A 16,323-nucleotide genomic window follows, 5' to 3' on the forward strand; every position below is an offset into this window, starting at 1 on the left:
ATCGGCTTGCAAGATGAAAATTACAAAGTGCAAACTCGTAAAGTATTGTTTAAGGCCGAAGGACTCTAAACTACAAAACCGAACATTCTGAGCCGAGCCCAAAATCGACTATGAACAAGTAGTCAAAATCTCCCAAAAAGGTAGAAAGACCTTAATTTGGCAATTAAGAAAGTGAAAGCGTTTAAAACTACAAATTCCAAATCAAGTGATAGGGCAAAATCTCACATTTTTAAAAATCAATTGGCCAAAGTTTTCAACGTGTGACAAAGGAGAACGTTTAAAACTAAGAGCAAGATCGCCCCTTTCACGTCAAATTGGCCGAATTTAAACAGAGGGACATTTAAAAGATACATTTCACAAAGAGCTTCTCAAGCCCGAACCTCACCAAGACGAAGCTAGATGTTAAATAAAATTTAATATTTGTCAAATTAATTTAATTAATTTTTCAAATTGATTGATTAAAGGTGAAATTGATTGTTCGTAGGAAAACGACATTGGGAGGAGCTAAAGTGATGACTTAACACAAGATCAAAGCCAGGCGCTGGAAGTTGGAGAGGAAGATGCAGTTGCGCGAGATTGGAACCAAGCATTGGGAAGCGTGTTGTTGAACGACAAGTTGAAGTCCACCACCGAGGCCAAAGACCGAAGAACATTCAAAATGCTACAAATGTGCATCTTTAGAAGAATACACTGCTGAATTTAATTCCAAAAGTTCAGTTCCTAAAAACTGAAATTGTTTACTGTAAAGCTCCCTGTGGGCCTCGTTGAAGATATTTTAAAACAAAGGGACATAGGTCAGTTATGTTCAACTACCGGATAGACCCAAATTGAAGCCAAATAGTGGTAGGTAGTTGAGATGGTGGTTGAAGGGATAACTAAGAATTGAGTGGGCATGGGTTAAAGCTGCTAGCTTTTGGAAGGCAGATTAGAGCCCCTGGATGCAGTCAATCCTGGCCTCTGATTCAGTATTTAAATCTATAAAAGGCAGAGGCCTTTCTTTTGTAAAGGGTTAGACTCTAGTTAGATTGTTAGATAGTTAGATTTTTAGATAGTTTGAATAGGTTAGATTTTTGTAGAAGGTTAAATTTTAGGAGTAGCATAGAAATGCTACAAAAATTGTTGTAATAGGCAGCTAGAATTAATATAATGGACATTGATTTGGTGTTTATCATCTTGGTTTTAATCTGTTTGCATGGTTTCTTTCAGCAATTTAGATAGATTTTTTGGTGTGCAGGTATCTGATGTATTCAGGCTCATACCATTGAGGATATGCTGGTTGTGTATCCTTGTGTATGGTTAGCTTGAGCCTTTTATTACATTTAGTTCAATTACAGGTGTCCGTGTGAGCTGCGCTAGAATTGGGTGCTTAGCCATGCATTTGCAGTCTGAAAATCTTCTAAGTCCCTTTGAAGATTGCACCGTTCTTGCGAGGTTGTGAGTTATTCTGGCCAAGTAGGCATTGGTTATGTTGAATTCGTCTACCCACATACCGGTCTTGTTAATCTTAGGTCTGTTAACCCTTCTCTTTTTGCTTTTATTTCGCAATCTTGAAATGTAGACTAGCTTGTTGCAAAACGTAAGTCCCCTTGTGCTCCCAGCAAAAAACACATCGACCGTTGAGTTATCCCGTAGTCAAGAACTGACAATTGGAACCTTGAGGTTGTCCCCTTTGATCAATTAAAAGTAGCATTAGGGCTTCCCTATACAAGAGAGGAAAGGATACTCGGCGAGAACATTCTATTCTGCGTTGGCCGGAGAGAGTCGTAGCAATGCGACTTTAGCCACCTCAACAGGTACTCCCCTCGGGTATTTCCCTCAGGTACTTTGCCCTTGGGTACTTCCCTCAGGTACTCCCCTTGGGTATACTTCCCTCGGGTACTGTGTTGTAAGAGAGCGCCAACACATCATAGTGGTACGTGATGTGTGGTGGAAATTTGGGTATAGTACGGTTGGGTACATTACATAAATGCATTGCAAATCTCACAGAAAACATGTCAGACTTCACTAAACAGCAGTACACGACAAAGAATTCTTCTGTCCATGAAATTCACATCATCCAGCAACACCAAATTATTCATCACAGGTCACTTTCATTCCGCTATGGCCAAGAAGGAAAGGTTAAACGGCTGGCATACAAATGGTTTTTTAGCCATTCAATTGTTGTGACTGTATTGTTATTAATTTCTTTCAGCTCTCATTGTATTGGAGAGAAACATCAAGAGATAGACTAATAATGTGTATGTACCACAATCTTAATGCCATCATAATCCTTCTCACGACATGAGAATAGCACAGCCTGGTCAGGACAACTTTGTACTCTTAAGGAATTTATATCTTATTTAAGGTGTATAGGAGAACATCCATTATTTGATTGTGTTTCTCACATTTGTTTTTACATCCTATTGCATGGTCAACGTAACCTGCTGATTAATTTAAATTTTAGGCTGATCTCTCTCCTTAACTAGCTAGTTGGTTGTATCCTATGCATTGCCTAGGAAGAACACAGATTATCAATATATATATATCATCTGGAAAAATCCTTGGTAAATTCTCAAAATGTTTCACTTCTTAATTTCTAATTTAATGACATGCCATTTTTGTATTATATGAGACTTGTATAGGGTACAGAATAAATGTTAAACTAATTATATGAAGCAAGATCTGATAAGACACTGATATGATTTATCTTTTCTGAAATTATTTTGATCAAATTGCAGAAGTATTTGAGGCAATTATATATTATTAACTAGTAAATATTGTCTATTAATGCAAACCCCATTTTAAAAAGGTTTAGATGTTTTCAGTAGCATGTTCTTGTTTGCCAAATGCATGGTAGATGGTGAATTTAACATGGTAAACCTTCCAATTTTATTTGAACAAAGCTGTAATTCTTCTTTTCCATATTTGATTATTCCTTAAAGGTCTTCTCAGTTTTCTAACTTCTGTTGCACTTGGCAGTTTCAATATCTACTTAAGGACCCTATTAAATATGATGTGAAATATCAGGTAGTATCCTCTCAATAACAACTATTTTGGGAATTTTGTAGAATCATGATGTCAAATGATGAGATGTTTTACGAGTACTTTTTATAAATAAATGCTGCTCTCTTTCTTTTCAGGCTAGTGCGCAACCGTTTCTTGTTTTGGGTCTGCTTGTCACAGCTCTGGCGACTAGTCATTGATGGCAACAACTTGTGTTTGAGATAAATCAACATCCACTTTTCTTGTATCAAGATATATTTCGACTGCTTATTACTCAAGTGTTGGATCAAATACATCAACAGACATGCTGTAATGCATCCACACACTTTGTAAATGAAACAAGAATGTTGTGAGCTTCGCATCAGTAAGCAACACTGCACAGCACTAGGCATGATCAGTTATTAAGCATTTTGAAGGCTACATCGGTTGTACCAGTGGGGTTGAACCCCTTTAATGTATTTTGGTAACAAGAAAGCTTGCAACAAATCACCAACCATGTGGTCCATTCATGTCTAGAGAATTTACCTTTCCAGTTTAGTCATCCAATGTGTATGAGCCAGAGACTTCATTTTTTGGTGCCCAATGAAAAAGGGATAATGCTCTTTCAACTAGTTTGAAGAAATAAACCAGAGGAAAATGTCTTGACTGAGACTTAGAACTAGCATTTTTCACCTTGTAGTACCCTATCTTGTAGGGTTCTTTTGAATAAATATCCCTTAAACTGTTATTTATGTTTGAAAATGATGGACGTTTTTCATAACAACTCAATATTCTAGGAGATCAGAGAATCAACAATATATTCTTGCTGATAACTACTGATGAATGATTGAGGAGATCAGAGAATCAACAATATATTCTTGCTGATAACTACTGATGAATGATTGAAATCTATTATTGTTAACACAACTTATTGTTTATTTTGTTTAGGTTGCTTCAATGTTACTAGCCAACTTATTTTCTAATAGAATCTATTATAAAGGTTTTTTTTTAATGTGAAGAAATATAAATATAATATAAAAAAAAATTATTAATTTTTTTTCAAGAAATGAAATGTAGGAAAATTTAAACTAAAAATATCAAGTGTATTAGTCCAACTTATTTTGCAAATAGATCCCATTCAAAGAAAAAAACCTTCACTACATAATAAAAAATACCACAAATTTGATTAATAAGGAAATATTTCCTAAATAATAAGGTAAGATTAATAAGGAAATATTTCCTAAATAATAAGGTAATAAAAATCTTGCAATTAATAAGTTCTAAAATAATTCATATTGCAGTATATAAGAAAAATAATAATTCATATTGCAGTATATAAGAAAAATAATATTAAGATTTGTAAATTATGGAATAAGTTAGAGTAGTGTAAGGGAACAAAGATTTGTGGAATTCTCAAGACAATTAAAGATTGTAGAATAATAACTTTATTTTTTGTAATACTGAATTTGTTATTCAAATATACAATTTAACATCTTTTGACTTAATTGTATAATATCTGACTATAAATTCTTTTGTTTTATTACCTCCAATATAAAACAATGTAATTAACCCATGCAATTAAACATTTACACATGCAGTCCCTATATTGGTGAAGACAATAAGTAACTCAATTGAATGATTGACTAACCATACGAAGGAGGAATACTAACAAAGAAGAGGGACATGTTGAATAATGTGCATTCTATCAACCACTGCAAAATTGTATGGGACTCAAATAATCTATCTACTAACCAAATCTAACAAAGATTCAACACTACAATCCAAACCTCTTAAAAGCTCAACTATGCCTAAGATCCACCTTCTCATTATTGGCTTCAATCCAACTTTCATGTTTGTAGTCGTTTAACTTTTGTATGGACTTAGATCTCCATTTCATCCTTGACTTTGACAACCTTTATGGAAGGATGATTCAACTTTGACATTAATGTAATGACTATTAAGCTTCCCCATAGATTTGGGAGCTGAAAGGTACTTGTTACACCACATGTTTGTAATTGAATTTATGAGAAACTTAGACGCTTTAACTTTCCCATACTAATTTTGCAGATTTTGTTGCTCATGTATTTTTCTAAAATTTACTTAATATACTTTTGACGTCATGAGAGTCTAGCACAATTCACTAGAGTATTTTACATTTCCTATTTTAATTAGACAATTCTCTCAACAAATCAACCTTTCATGTATAGACTATATCCTACAAGACATTACTAAGCTTTCATGACAATTTGTGACACTTTGGAGACATGCATTGCTCTATGTGGTTTCTGATGAATAAATGATGAATAGTTAGTACCAAACTGGTACTGAGAGGGGGGGGGGGGGGTGAATCAGTACAGGCAAAAATCACTTTTCCTGGACCGATTTGACTGCAAACAGTGCACTTTGTAAAGTTATTTCAATTTTCATTAAAGAACAAGTTATGAACTATGAATGCTATATATGGATTATAAGGAATTATGTCAATGTCTAATAATTCTGATTTTTATCTATAGGTTTGAAGGAGAGAGATCATTTAATATTTTCTATGTCTTCTCCAAATGAATTCAATTGGCATATATATATCATTTAGGCAACCGGTCAATTGGTGTATTGACCGGTCATGCCTTTTAGGCATGACCGATCAATGCACCCATTGATCGGTGCCTTTACAATTATACCATTAACACAATGTTGATTATCGGTTCAAAAACCCCCGATAGCATATTTTAATATCATAATATAATGACTGATCAATTTAATGAATCGGTTCATATAACCACCGATGATTCAAAGTGCACGATGTATATAATCCAACCGGTGCATTTGTTAACCAATGTTAATGCCAAATGAAGCGGTGTATTCATTAAACCTGATAACAAATATTCCCGATATAATTAAGCCCGATAACAGATGTGAATCGGTGCCAATGTTTATGCACCCGATAGCAAGTATGTATCGACGAATTTAACCTGATAACTTATAGCATTTAATATGCTATCGGGTTAATACCTCGATAGCATATTAATGCCAATTAACAATTGACATTAATATGCTATCGGGTTGTTAGCTCGATAGCATAATGATAAGCAATGTTTGTACAATCCGATAATCATATGCAATATAAATCAGACATGAAGCATGTAGATAAATAACAGAACAAGGAAGGTTAGGAAGATCTTATCTTCCATAAGCTACCATGCATTAACACTCCCTCTTAGCTTTGGAAGATAGATAAGGCAACCTGCATCACATTTCCTTTTCATAACTAAGATAATGTCAGTCAACAAAAAATCATTTATACATGAGAAGTACCATCAAGACATATGATACAAAATAGAAGAACATCACCTGAGCATGTGACATAAAGTATTATTTTAACATGTGATAAAAGTAAGAGAATCATCACCTGATCATGTGAGAAATCACCAAAACATGTGATCTGTAAGATTCATCAAGATATCACCTAACACGTGATATCAGTATTGCCTAACACACAATACTTAAGGACAAGTCTATGAGAAAGCTTAGTTTCTCATCATATCCAAGTTGTGATAAGTGCAATAACATTTATAAATGTTTATCACAACATAGTCATGGCACATCCATGACTTACTAGAGATCCAACATGATCAATGGTTGAGGTATCACCTACACGTGATATCAGTATTGCCTAACACGCAATACAAGGATAACCATATGAGAAGTGCTTAAGTTCTCATCATATCCAAGTTGTGATAATGCAATAACATTTGTACAAATGTTGTATCACAACATAGTCATGGCACATCCATGACTTACCAGTGATCCAACATGATTACTGGTTTGACTATCATAAGATCATCACCTTATGATGTCTACATACAAGTGTTCAGTATCTGAGAGATCATCACCTCTTAGATATGAACACAGGTGGTAAGAAGCCAAGAGATAGTCCAAACATGGCAAAGAAGTTTACACCTTAAACATCTTAAATATATGTAAGTATAGATTACAAAGCAGATTACCTTTCTATCATACCTAAACCCTTTCTGAAGTGATCAACCTTCACTCTGGAAAGTGGTTTGGTCAGAATATCTGCAGTCTGATCTCCTGTACACACATATTCTAACTTTATTACATTCCTGTCAACCATATCTCGTACATAGTGATATTGAATCTCAATATGTTTGGACCTGTCATGAAATACTGGATTTACAGAGAGTTTTATACAACTTTTATTATCACATTGAATGATTGTAGGTTTCATAGGTTCTCCAAATAATCCCACGAGCAATTTCCTTAGCCATACTGCTTCTCGGGCAGCCATTGAAGCTGCAATATATTCAGCCTCTGTGGAACTCTGAGCTACTGAAGATTGTTTTTTGCTGATCCAGGATATCATGGCTGACCCTAAACTGAAGCAACACCCTGAAGTGCTCTTTCTGTCAGTCACACTGCCAGCCCAATCTGAATATGTAAATCCATGTAGATCTCTGTCAACCTTTTCATATTTAAGACCAAGCTTTAGGGTACCTTGTAGATATCTCATTATATGCTTTACTGCAACCAGGTGTATCTCTTTAGGTTCACACATGAACTGACTTAAGGCATTAACAGCATAGCAGATATCTGGCCTTGTATTTACTAGATACATCAGAGACCCAATCATTTGCCTGTATTGAGTGGGGTCAGTAGGTCTTGATTTTGCTGCTGCTTCTTTAAGTTTATGGAAGTTGGTTTCCATAGGAGAGGTCATGGGTCTGCAGTTTAGCATTCCAAATCTTGTCAATATGTCCAAGGTGTACTTCCCTTGGTTTAGTACAATATTATCAGAATTCTGCCATACTTCCAATCCTAGGAAGTAATGAAGAAGCCCCAAGTCTTTCATATCAAATTCCGTGGATAGATTTTTCTTGCATTGATCTATTAGGTGATCATCTCCTGTGATTAATAAGTCATCAACATATAAAATTAATATTAACATATCACCTTTATTTCTTTTGAGGTAGAGATTAGGATCTGCATCATTCTTAGAGAAACCCAGCTTTGAGAGATAGGTGTCAATTCTTTCATACCAGGCTCTGGGAGCCTGTTTGAGCCCATAAAGAGCTTTCTTGAGTCTACACACATGAGACTTTGCATCATGAATTTCAAACCCTTCAGGTTGCTCTAAGTAGACTTCTTCCACGATCTCGCCATTTAGGAATGTTGTTTTAACATCCATTTGATGTACCTTCCACCCCTTTGTTGCTGCAATGGCTATGATAGCTCTTATTGATGTGTACCTGGCAACAGGTGCAAATGTTTCTTCGTAATCTATTCCTTCCTTCTGTGAGAACCCTCTAGCTACAAATCTGGCCTTGTGTTTTTCAATACTGCCATCTGCAGCATGCTTGATTTTAAACAACCATTTAGAAGACACAACAAACTTCTTGGTTGGCCTAGGAACAATCTCCCAAACATCATTCTTCATAATGGACTGATATTCTTTAGTCATGGCATCTATCTATACTTGATGTTTGAGTGCATCTAAAACATTGTTAGGTTCAGCTTTAGAGAGATCATTCATAAGTGCAACATAGTTGATGAATTTATTAGGCCTCTTGCTTTCCCTGAAGGTTCCTGAAGGAGCAGCGAACTTCTGAGCTTCTGCTATAGTTTTGGTGGCCCATAGTGGTCTTTTCTTGTGATTATCTATAGGTGGGTCTTGTGTTTCACTTATAGTTTCCTCAAGATACTCCCTTTGAAGCTCAGGAGTAGGATTATGAATTTCAGGTTCTATTGTATTTTGGGACCTTTTGAAGGCTAAATCTTCTTCGAAGATTACATCCCTACTGAGTTCAATATTTCTCTGCCCTTGTACATAGATTCTGTAGGCTTTAGAAGTTTCATTGTATCCTACAAGTATTCCCCTTTTTCTAGAGGGTTCTAGTTTTAGTCTTTTCTCTTTAGGTACATAAATATAGACCGGACACCCAAATATCCTAAGATGGCTGATATCTGGTTTTGTCTTGGTAAAGACTTCCTCAGGAGTTTTATCTTCAAGGTGTGAATGAGGACATCTATTTTGTATGTACACAGCAGTGTTAGTTGCTTCTGCCCAAAGGTTCAAGTTTAGATTTTGATCTAGTATCATGGCTTTGGCAGCTTCTACTATGGTCCTATTTTTCCTTTCAACTACTCCATTTTGTTGTGGATTATAAGGTATTGTCAACTCCTTCTTAATCCCAGAATTTTTACAAAAGTCTTTAAATAGTCCTAATGTGTATTCCCCCCCATTGTCACTTCTTAAGGTTTTAATTTTGTTTTCAGAGAGATTTTCTGTTAATGTTTTAAACTCTTTAAACCTACTTAGGATCTCTTCTGATTCTTTACATTTCAGAAAGTAGATCCACGTCTTCCTAGAGTAGTCATCAACAAAAATTACATAGTACAAAAATCCCCTTAGCGAGGGTACGGACATAGGTCCACATACATCAAAATGAATTAACTCCAAAACTTTGCTAGTTTTCCTAGTACTGTTCTGAAATGCATTTTTGGTATTTTTACCTAAGGCACACCCTTTACATGCCTCTGAATGATATTGCTTCAACTTAGGTAGACCTGTGACAAGGTTTCCCATGGTTGACAAAGCTCTATAATTCAGATGGCCTAATCTCCTGTGCCATACTTCATTTGCATTAGTTGCTTCATGGATCAATGCTAGATTGGGCTCTGTACATAGCTCATACAAATAGCCTTGTCTTCGACCAATGACCTTAGCGTCTTTGATGGAGGATCTCTTTGGCCAAGCCAACACCTTGTTTTCTATGAAGGTCACTCTGTATCCTTGATCTTCTAGTGCTGATATGGAGATTAGATTTCTTTTGATGCCTGGAACATATAGTACTTCTTCAAGTCGTAGTGACATGCCTGTCTTCAGTTTGATGGTGTAGGTTCCAATTCCTTTGACTGGATGTGAAGAATCGTCTCCGATGGTTACTTCCTCATCATCTTTCTCTATAATGGAGTCTAGTATTTCTCTAAAGCTGATGATGTGTCTGGATGAACCATTGTCGATCACCCATGAGTTAGATTTGTTTGAAGCATGGCTTGTAAGTGCTGAGTAGAGGACATAGTTCTCGGAGTCATTTTCTCTTCTAGATTTCCTCACTTTTGCAAATGTGGCTTGCTTCCCTTTCTCTAGACAGTTTGCAACATAGTGTCCAAATTTGTCACACCTATAACATTGAACATGTGATAGGTCTTTCTTAGAAGTGTTCTTGCCTTGTTTAGCTTTTCTTTTCCTGAATTGCTTCTTTTTGTACTTCTTATTGATGTTTGTATTTAGGAGTTGCAAGTCTTCATCTATATTCTTTTGTTTTATTCCCACCTTGTTCAATCTGGATTCTTCTTGTAGACAGTCATCTCTTAGTCTTTCAAACTTAGGATATTTGGACCTAGCACTGATGCCTTGGACGAATGTGTTCCATCCACTAGGCAATCCATTTAGAGCAATGAGTGTTAACTCTTTGCTTTGGATGTCGTATCCAAGGGAAGCTAGGTCATCTCTTAGGCTTGATATCCTCATGAAGTAGGAGTTAATTGTCTCCCCTTTGTTCATACTGATATGGTTTATCTCTCGTTTTAATGCCAGAGTACGACTTGCATTTGATATCTCAAATGTCCTTTCAAGTGCCTTGAACATTTTATAAGCCATCTCCTACTTTCTAATGATGGGCATTATATTATTTCTTACCCCATCCACTATTATTTTAACAGCCTTATCATTTCCCTCGATCCATGTGGATTTCTCGGTTTCATCTTCTAGTTGTGCACTTTGAGTTTGGACATATGAATCAACTTTGTTTTCTCTTAAAATCATTTTGATTCTAAACTTCCAAGTTGAAAAATCTTCGCTACCTCCGAGTCTATCTTCAAATCTGATAGCGTTGGCCATTATGGAAATGTGATGTAGTTTGTAACTTAGTCCTTGAATTTTATCAAAATTGAATAGCCTTAGGTTCGATTACCTTGGCTCTGATACCATGTGAAGTTATTTCAATTTTAATTAAAGAACAAGTTATGAACTATGAATGCTATATATGGATATGAGGAATTATGTCAATGTATAATAATTCTAATTTTTATCTACAGGTCTGAAGGAGAGAGATCATTTAATATTTTCTATGTCTTCTCCAAATGAATTCAATTGGCATATATATCATTTAGGCAACTGGTCAATTGGTGTATTGACCGGTCATGCCTTTTAGGCATGACCGATCAATGCACCCATTGATCGGTGCCTTTACACTTATACCATTAACACAATGTTGATTATCGGTTCAAAAACCCCCGATAGCATATTGTAATATCATAATATAATGACTAATCAATTTAATGAATCGGTTCATATAAACACCGATGATTCAAAGTGTACGATGTATATAATCCAATCGGTGCATTTGTTAACCAATGTTAATGCCAAATGAAGCGGTGTATTCATTAAACCTGATAACAAATATGCCCGATATAATTAAGCCCGATAACAGATGTGAATCGGTGCAAATGTTTATGCACCCGATAGCAAGTATGTATCGGCGAATTTAACCTGATAACTTATAGCATTTAATATGCTATCGGGTTAATACCCCGATAGCATATTAATGCCAATTAACAATTGACATTAATATGCTATCGGGTTGTTAGCTCGATAACATAATGATAAGTAATGTTTGTACAATCCGATAATCATATGCAATATAAATCAGACATGAAGCATGTAGATAAATAACAGAAAAAGGAAGGTTAGGAAGATCTTATCTTGCATAAGCTACCATGCATTAATACACTTGACTAGCAATCACTAACACCGGTCTAAACCAAATTACTATTGGTTAAACACAGTGAGACGGTGAAGGACCTAAACCGGTAACACTTAGCTTTCCACACAATCTAACTTCTTATTTCCACTTCACCCATCGGCATACACTAGTACTCTACAATCAGAAATATAATAACCTGCTAGTTCAACATGATTTACCACTTGATAGAAAATAACAAAGCATCACATGAAAAGGCATCACACATGACACATATTTTTCATGTGGAAACCCATTGGGAAAAACCACGGTGGGGATGAATACCCACAAGTTGTTCTTTGAACCCTTTTGAAGTTCTCTCTATTAGGAGCCTGGTCTGGTTAAAGACTGTTACAATAGGTTCTGTAGGAACCGATCCTGCTAGGGATCACCCGGTTAAGGGATGGCTAAATACCTGATTAAGGGTTAAACGTTGTTAAAAGTTACATTGTTAGAGGATTTTAAGAACTCAATGATTTTGAGTCACCCTGTTAAAGGATTTACAACAAGCTGGTTAAAGCTACCTTGTTAAGGGATTTTCCAATTGTTGAAGTGGTTAGAGATCAACAGGTATTACAGTGATATGGTAACAACACTCAATGCCAATGCAGATCCGCTTCATTTCCTTCCTTCTGCAATCACACTCTGTAGGTATCTATTCTCTTATCTGGTCTGACAAGAATCACGTATCTCTGCACTTAGATACACACACAACATTTGCCAACAACCTCAACATGAAAAACAACATCGACCTTATAGGAAATAGATAGGTCGGTAGCATAAACCTTAAACCCTAAACATTTAGGTTAAGCAATTCAGTCGGTTCAATCCTGACCATTGAACACTTTGCATTGAATACAATAGTCTTGAACAGATCTCAAGACGTTCTCCATCATTCGTTTTTCACCGCTTCTTGGAGGTTGATAACCCATCACGCATTCTCCACCGTTTACAGAGACTTCACACATTCTCGAGGTAGATATGATCAATCTCCTTCATGCAATATCCTTCACGCGCACAAGGCTGATGTGGCAACACAATTTTTTCTTCATTACAATGCTAACTCATCACACAACGTCATCGGTTGAATCACACAGGCTTGGAACACTTCAACTGAAAAGCCTGAAGCTAAGACTACCAACCGGTAGTCATACCATATGAAATCTTGATACAAAACATTCCATATACCGGTTCACATTCCAACATACCGTTTCACTTTTTCACATATACCGGTTCACTACATCATACCGGTTCTTTTGCAAGTTGCTTACTTCAATATACCGGTTCACTCTTCAACATATTGACATCAATGACAATCACACAATATCATCATGTCATCAAACTCTACACATATGCCAACAATCTCCCCCTTTGACATTGATGGCAATATACAAAGATATCTCTCCGCTTCACATCTTCTCCCCCAATACTGCAGATATCTTCTCCGCTTCACATCTTCTCCCCTTTTGACAACAATGCCAAAGTGGAGGCATATACATCTATGTTCTACTATGCTGCTCTCTCTGAGGAGTAGCATCTTTCAACACACCAATCCTAAAAAAAGAAGGATTTATCAATGTAAGACTTGGCTGATGTGGAGCACACACCTTTAGTTGAACTCTTGAAGGGGCAGTACCCCTAATTCACCTCTCAAATAGGTAAAAGTAGCCTTCGGTAGAGGCTTGGTGAACATGTCTGCTAACTGCTCCTTACTGGAAACATGTTCCAATGCAACCTCCTTGTTCTGAACTTTTTCCCTCAAAAAATGATACTTGAGCTCAAAGTGCTTGGTTCTAGCATGTAAAACCGGATTCTTGGAGATGTTAATTGCACTTGTATTGTCACAAAACATACTTACCGGTTCATATACAGGAACTTTGAAGCCATTTAATACATGCTTCTTCCAAATAGTCTAGGTGCAATTCATAAAAGCTGCAACATACTCCGCTTCTGCTGTAGACTGAGAGATACAACTCTGCTTTTTACTCATCCATGTGACCAGTCTACCATCGAGAAAGAATGCACCACCGGTTGTGCTCTTCTGGTCGTCCACATTACCAGCCCAATCAGCATCTATAAACACTCTCAGGTTGAAATCATTACTGTATGGATACCACAATCCATAATCAATAGTTCCCTTCAGATATCTAAGAATCCGCTTGACTGCAACCAAGTGGGATTCTCTTGGGCTTTTTTGGAACCGTGCAGTAATGCCCACTGCATCTGCAATGTCCGATTTGCTATGTACTACATAATGCAACTTACCAATCATTGATCAGTATTCCTAACATCGAGTTATCCTCTTTTGATAATTTACAACCGGTCACCATTGGTGTACTAACCGGTTTATTATCTTCCATGCCAAAGGTCTTCAATACCTCTTTGACATACTTGGACTGAGTGATAAAGATTCCATCTTTCATTTGTTGAATCTGTAGTCCAATGAAGAACTTAATCTCCCCTATGAGTGACATCTCAAATTCCTTATTCATTTCATCTGCAAAGTCATGACTCATCTTGTCATCTTCACCAAAGATTATGTCATCAACAAATACGTCACAGATCAGAATCTGATCTCCTTCTAATTTCAAGTAGCTTTTGTTATCTTCACTTGTTCTTTCAGATCCAATCTTCACAAGATGGGAGTGCACGCGTTCATACCATGCTCTAGGTGCCTGCTTTAGTCCATACAAGACTTTATGTAGCCTACACACCATGTCATTGTCTTCTGATAGGGCAAACCCATCCGGTTGCTCTATATACACCTCCTCTTCAAGTACTCCATTTAGGAATGCAGATTTTACATCCATTTGATATACTTTGAATCCCTTAAAAGCTGCATATGCAAGAAGCATATGAACTCCTTCCAATCTGGCTACAAGAGCAAAGGTTTCTCCATAGTATTCTCCTTCTTCTTGGGCATATCCTTTACACACCAGTCTAGATTTATTTCTTACCACTGTGCCATCTTCATTCAGCTTATTTTTGAAAACCCATTTTGTGCCAATGACATTTTTATGCTCCGGTCTGGGTACCAAAGACCATGTACCATTCTTTTCTATCTGGTCAAGTTCCTCTTCCATTGCCTTGATCCAGTCTTCATCTTTATGTGCCTCTTTAAATGATTTAGGCCCAAATTCAGAGATCATACAAGAATTTTCTTTGACCTTTCTTCTTGTAAGAATTCCTGCATCCTTATCTCCTATGATCTGCCTTGGATCATGATTCAACTTAACATACCTAGGGATGATCTTAACGGATTCCTCTTGCTTTTCTTCTTCATCCTCATCTTCATTAGCATCAACATCTACTGGTGTAGGAACACATTTACTGGTACTGGGTTGTTTTGCAACCGGTTCCCAGAAGGTTACTACCGGTTCATCTCCTACTTGCTCACTGCCAGTTTCCTCAGGTTTCTCAGAGGTTTCATGTACTCTAACATTGATGCTTTCAACAATTCTCTGAGTCCTACTATTAAAACACTTGAGAGATTTACTCTTGGTGGAATACCCTAGGAATATTCCCTCATCACATTTAGCATCAAACTTGCTCTGATGTTCACTCCTCTTGAAATAACATTTGCTACCAAACACTCTAAAGTAGCTTGTCACTGGTGTCTTACCAGTCCAATACTCATAAGGTGTTTTATCCTTACCCTTTTTGATGAGTACCCGGTTCATTGTGTAGACTGTAGTGCTCACCACTTCTCTCCAAAAGATGTGAGCAACCTTCCCTTGGATCAACATAGTACTAGCTACTTCAACCACAGTCTGGTTGTTCTTCTCTGCTAGGCCATTCTGTTGTGGAGTCCGGGGGGCAGATAGTTGCCTTTTGATGCCATTCTCTTCATAGTATTTATTGAATTCACCGGAAGTGAATTCTCCTCCTTGATCAGTTCTAAGGCATTTGATTCTCTTACCACTTTCTCTTTCTACCAGTGCTCTGAAGGCTTTGAACTTTCCAAAGGCTTCAGACTTGTCCTTCAAGAATGTGACCCACATCATTCTTGAGCAATCATCAATAAGAATCATAAAATACCTATCTCCCTGCACACTCCTAGTTTTCATAGGACCACACAAATCAGTATGCACAAGATCAAGTAAATTGTCCGCAGTGAAAGATTTACCTTTGAAGGTTGAGGAAGACATTTTCCCCAGTTGACACTCTCTGCATAAAGGATTTTCCGGTTTGCTCAGCACAGACAATCCTCTAACTACCCTGATCTTACTGGCCTTCACTATGTTATCAAAATTTACATGGCAGAGTCTCCTATGCCATATCCAACTATCATCAAACTTAGCCATAAGACATGTACTGATATTTGCATTCAGCTAAAATAGGTTACCTTTGGTCTGCATACTGGTGGCCATCAGTTCACCATTCTTTCCTTTGATTTTGCACACTCCCTTTTTGAATTCTAGAGTGAGCCCATTGTCATTCAGCTGAGCAACACTCAAAAGGTTGTGTCTGAGACCTCCTACCCAATACACATTATCAGCACTGCATTTTCCATTCAGAGAGATAGACCCTCTGCCTTTTACCA

The 16,323-nt window shown here is 36.8% G+C and overlaps 1 protein-coding gene across 1 annotated transcript in view; it reads left to right on the forward strand.

The window, feature by feature from the left end:
• LOC131028942 (chlorophyll synthase, chloroplastic) overlaps positions 1 to 3,888 on the forward strand; it is an 89,691-nt gene extending 85,803 nt beyond the window's left edge. Inside the window, exons 14-15 of the mRNA XM_057959320.2 lie at positions 2,959 to 3,006; positions 3,120 to 3,888. Coding sequence (XP_057815303.1) covers positions 2,959 to 3,006; positions 3,120 to 3,182 — 111 coding nt within the window. The 3' untranslated portion in view covers positions 3,183 to 3,888. The remainder of the gene's footprint in view (positions 1 to 2,958; positions 3,007 to 3,119) is intronic.
• The last annotated feature ends 12,435 nt before the right edge of the window (positions 3,889 to 16,323 follow it).

The sequence above is a fragment of the Cryptomeria japonica genome, chromosome 7 (assembly GCF_030272615.1).
Source record: "Cryptomeria japonica chromosome 7, Sugi_1.0, whole genome shotgun sequence".
NCBI classification, from domain to species: Eukaryota; Viridiplantae; Streptophyta; class Pinopsida; order Cupressales; family Cupressaceae; genus Cryptomeria; species Cryptomeria japonica.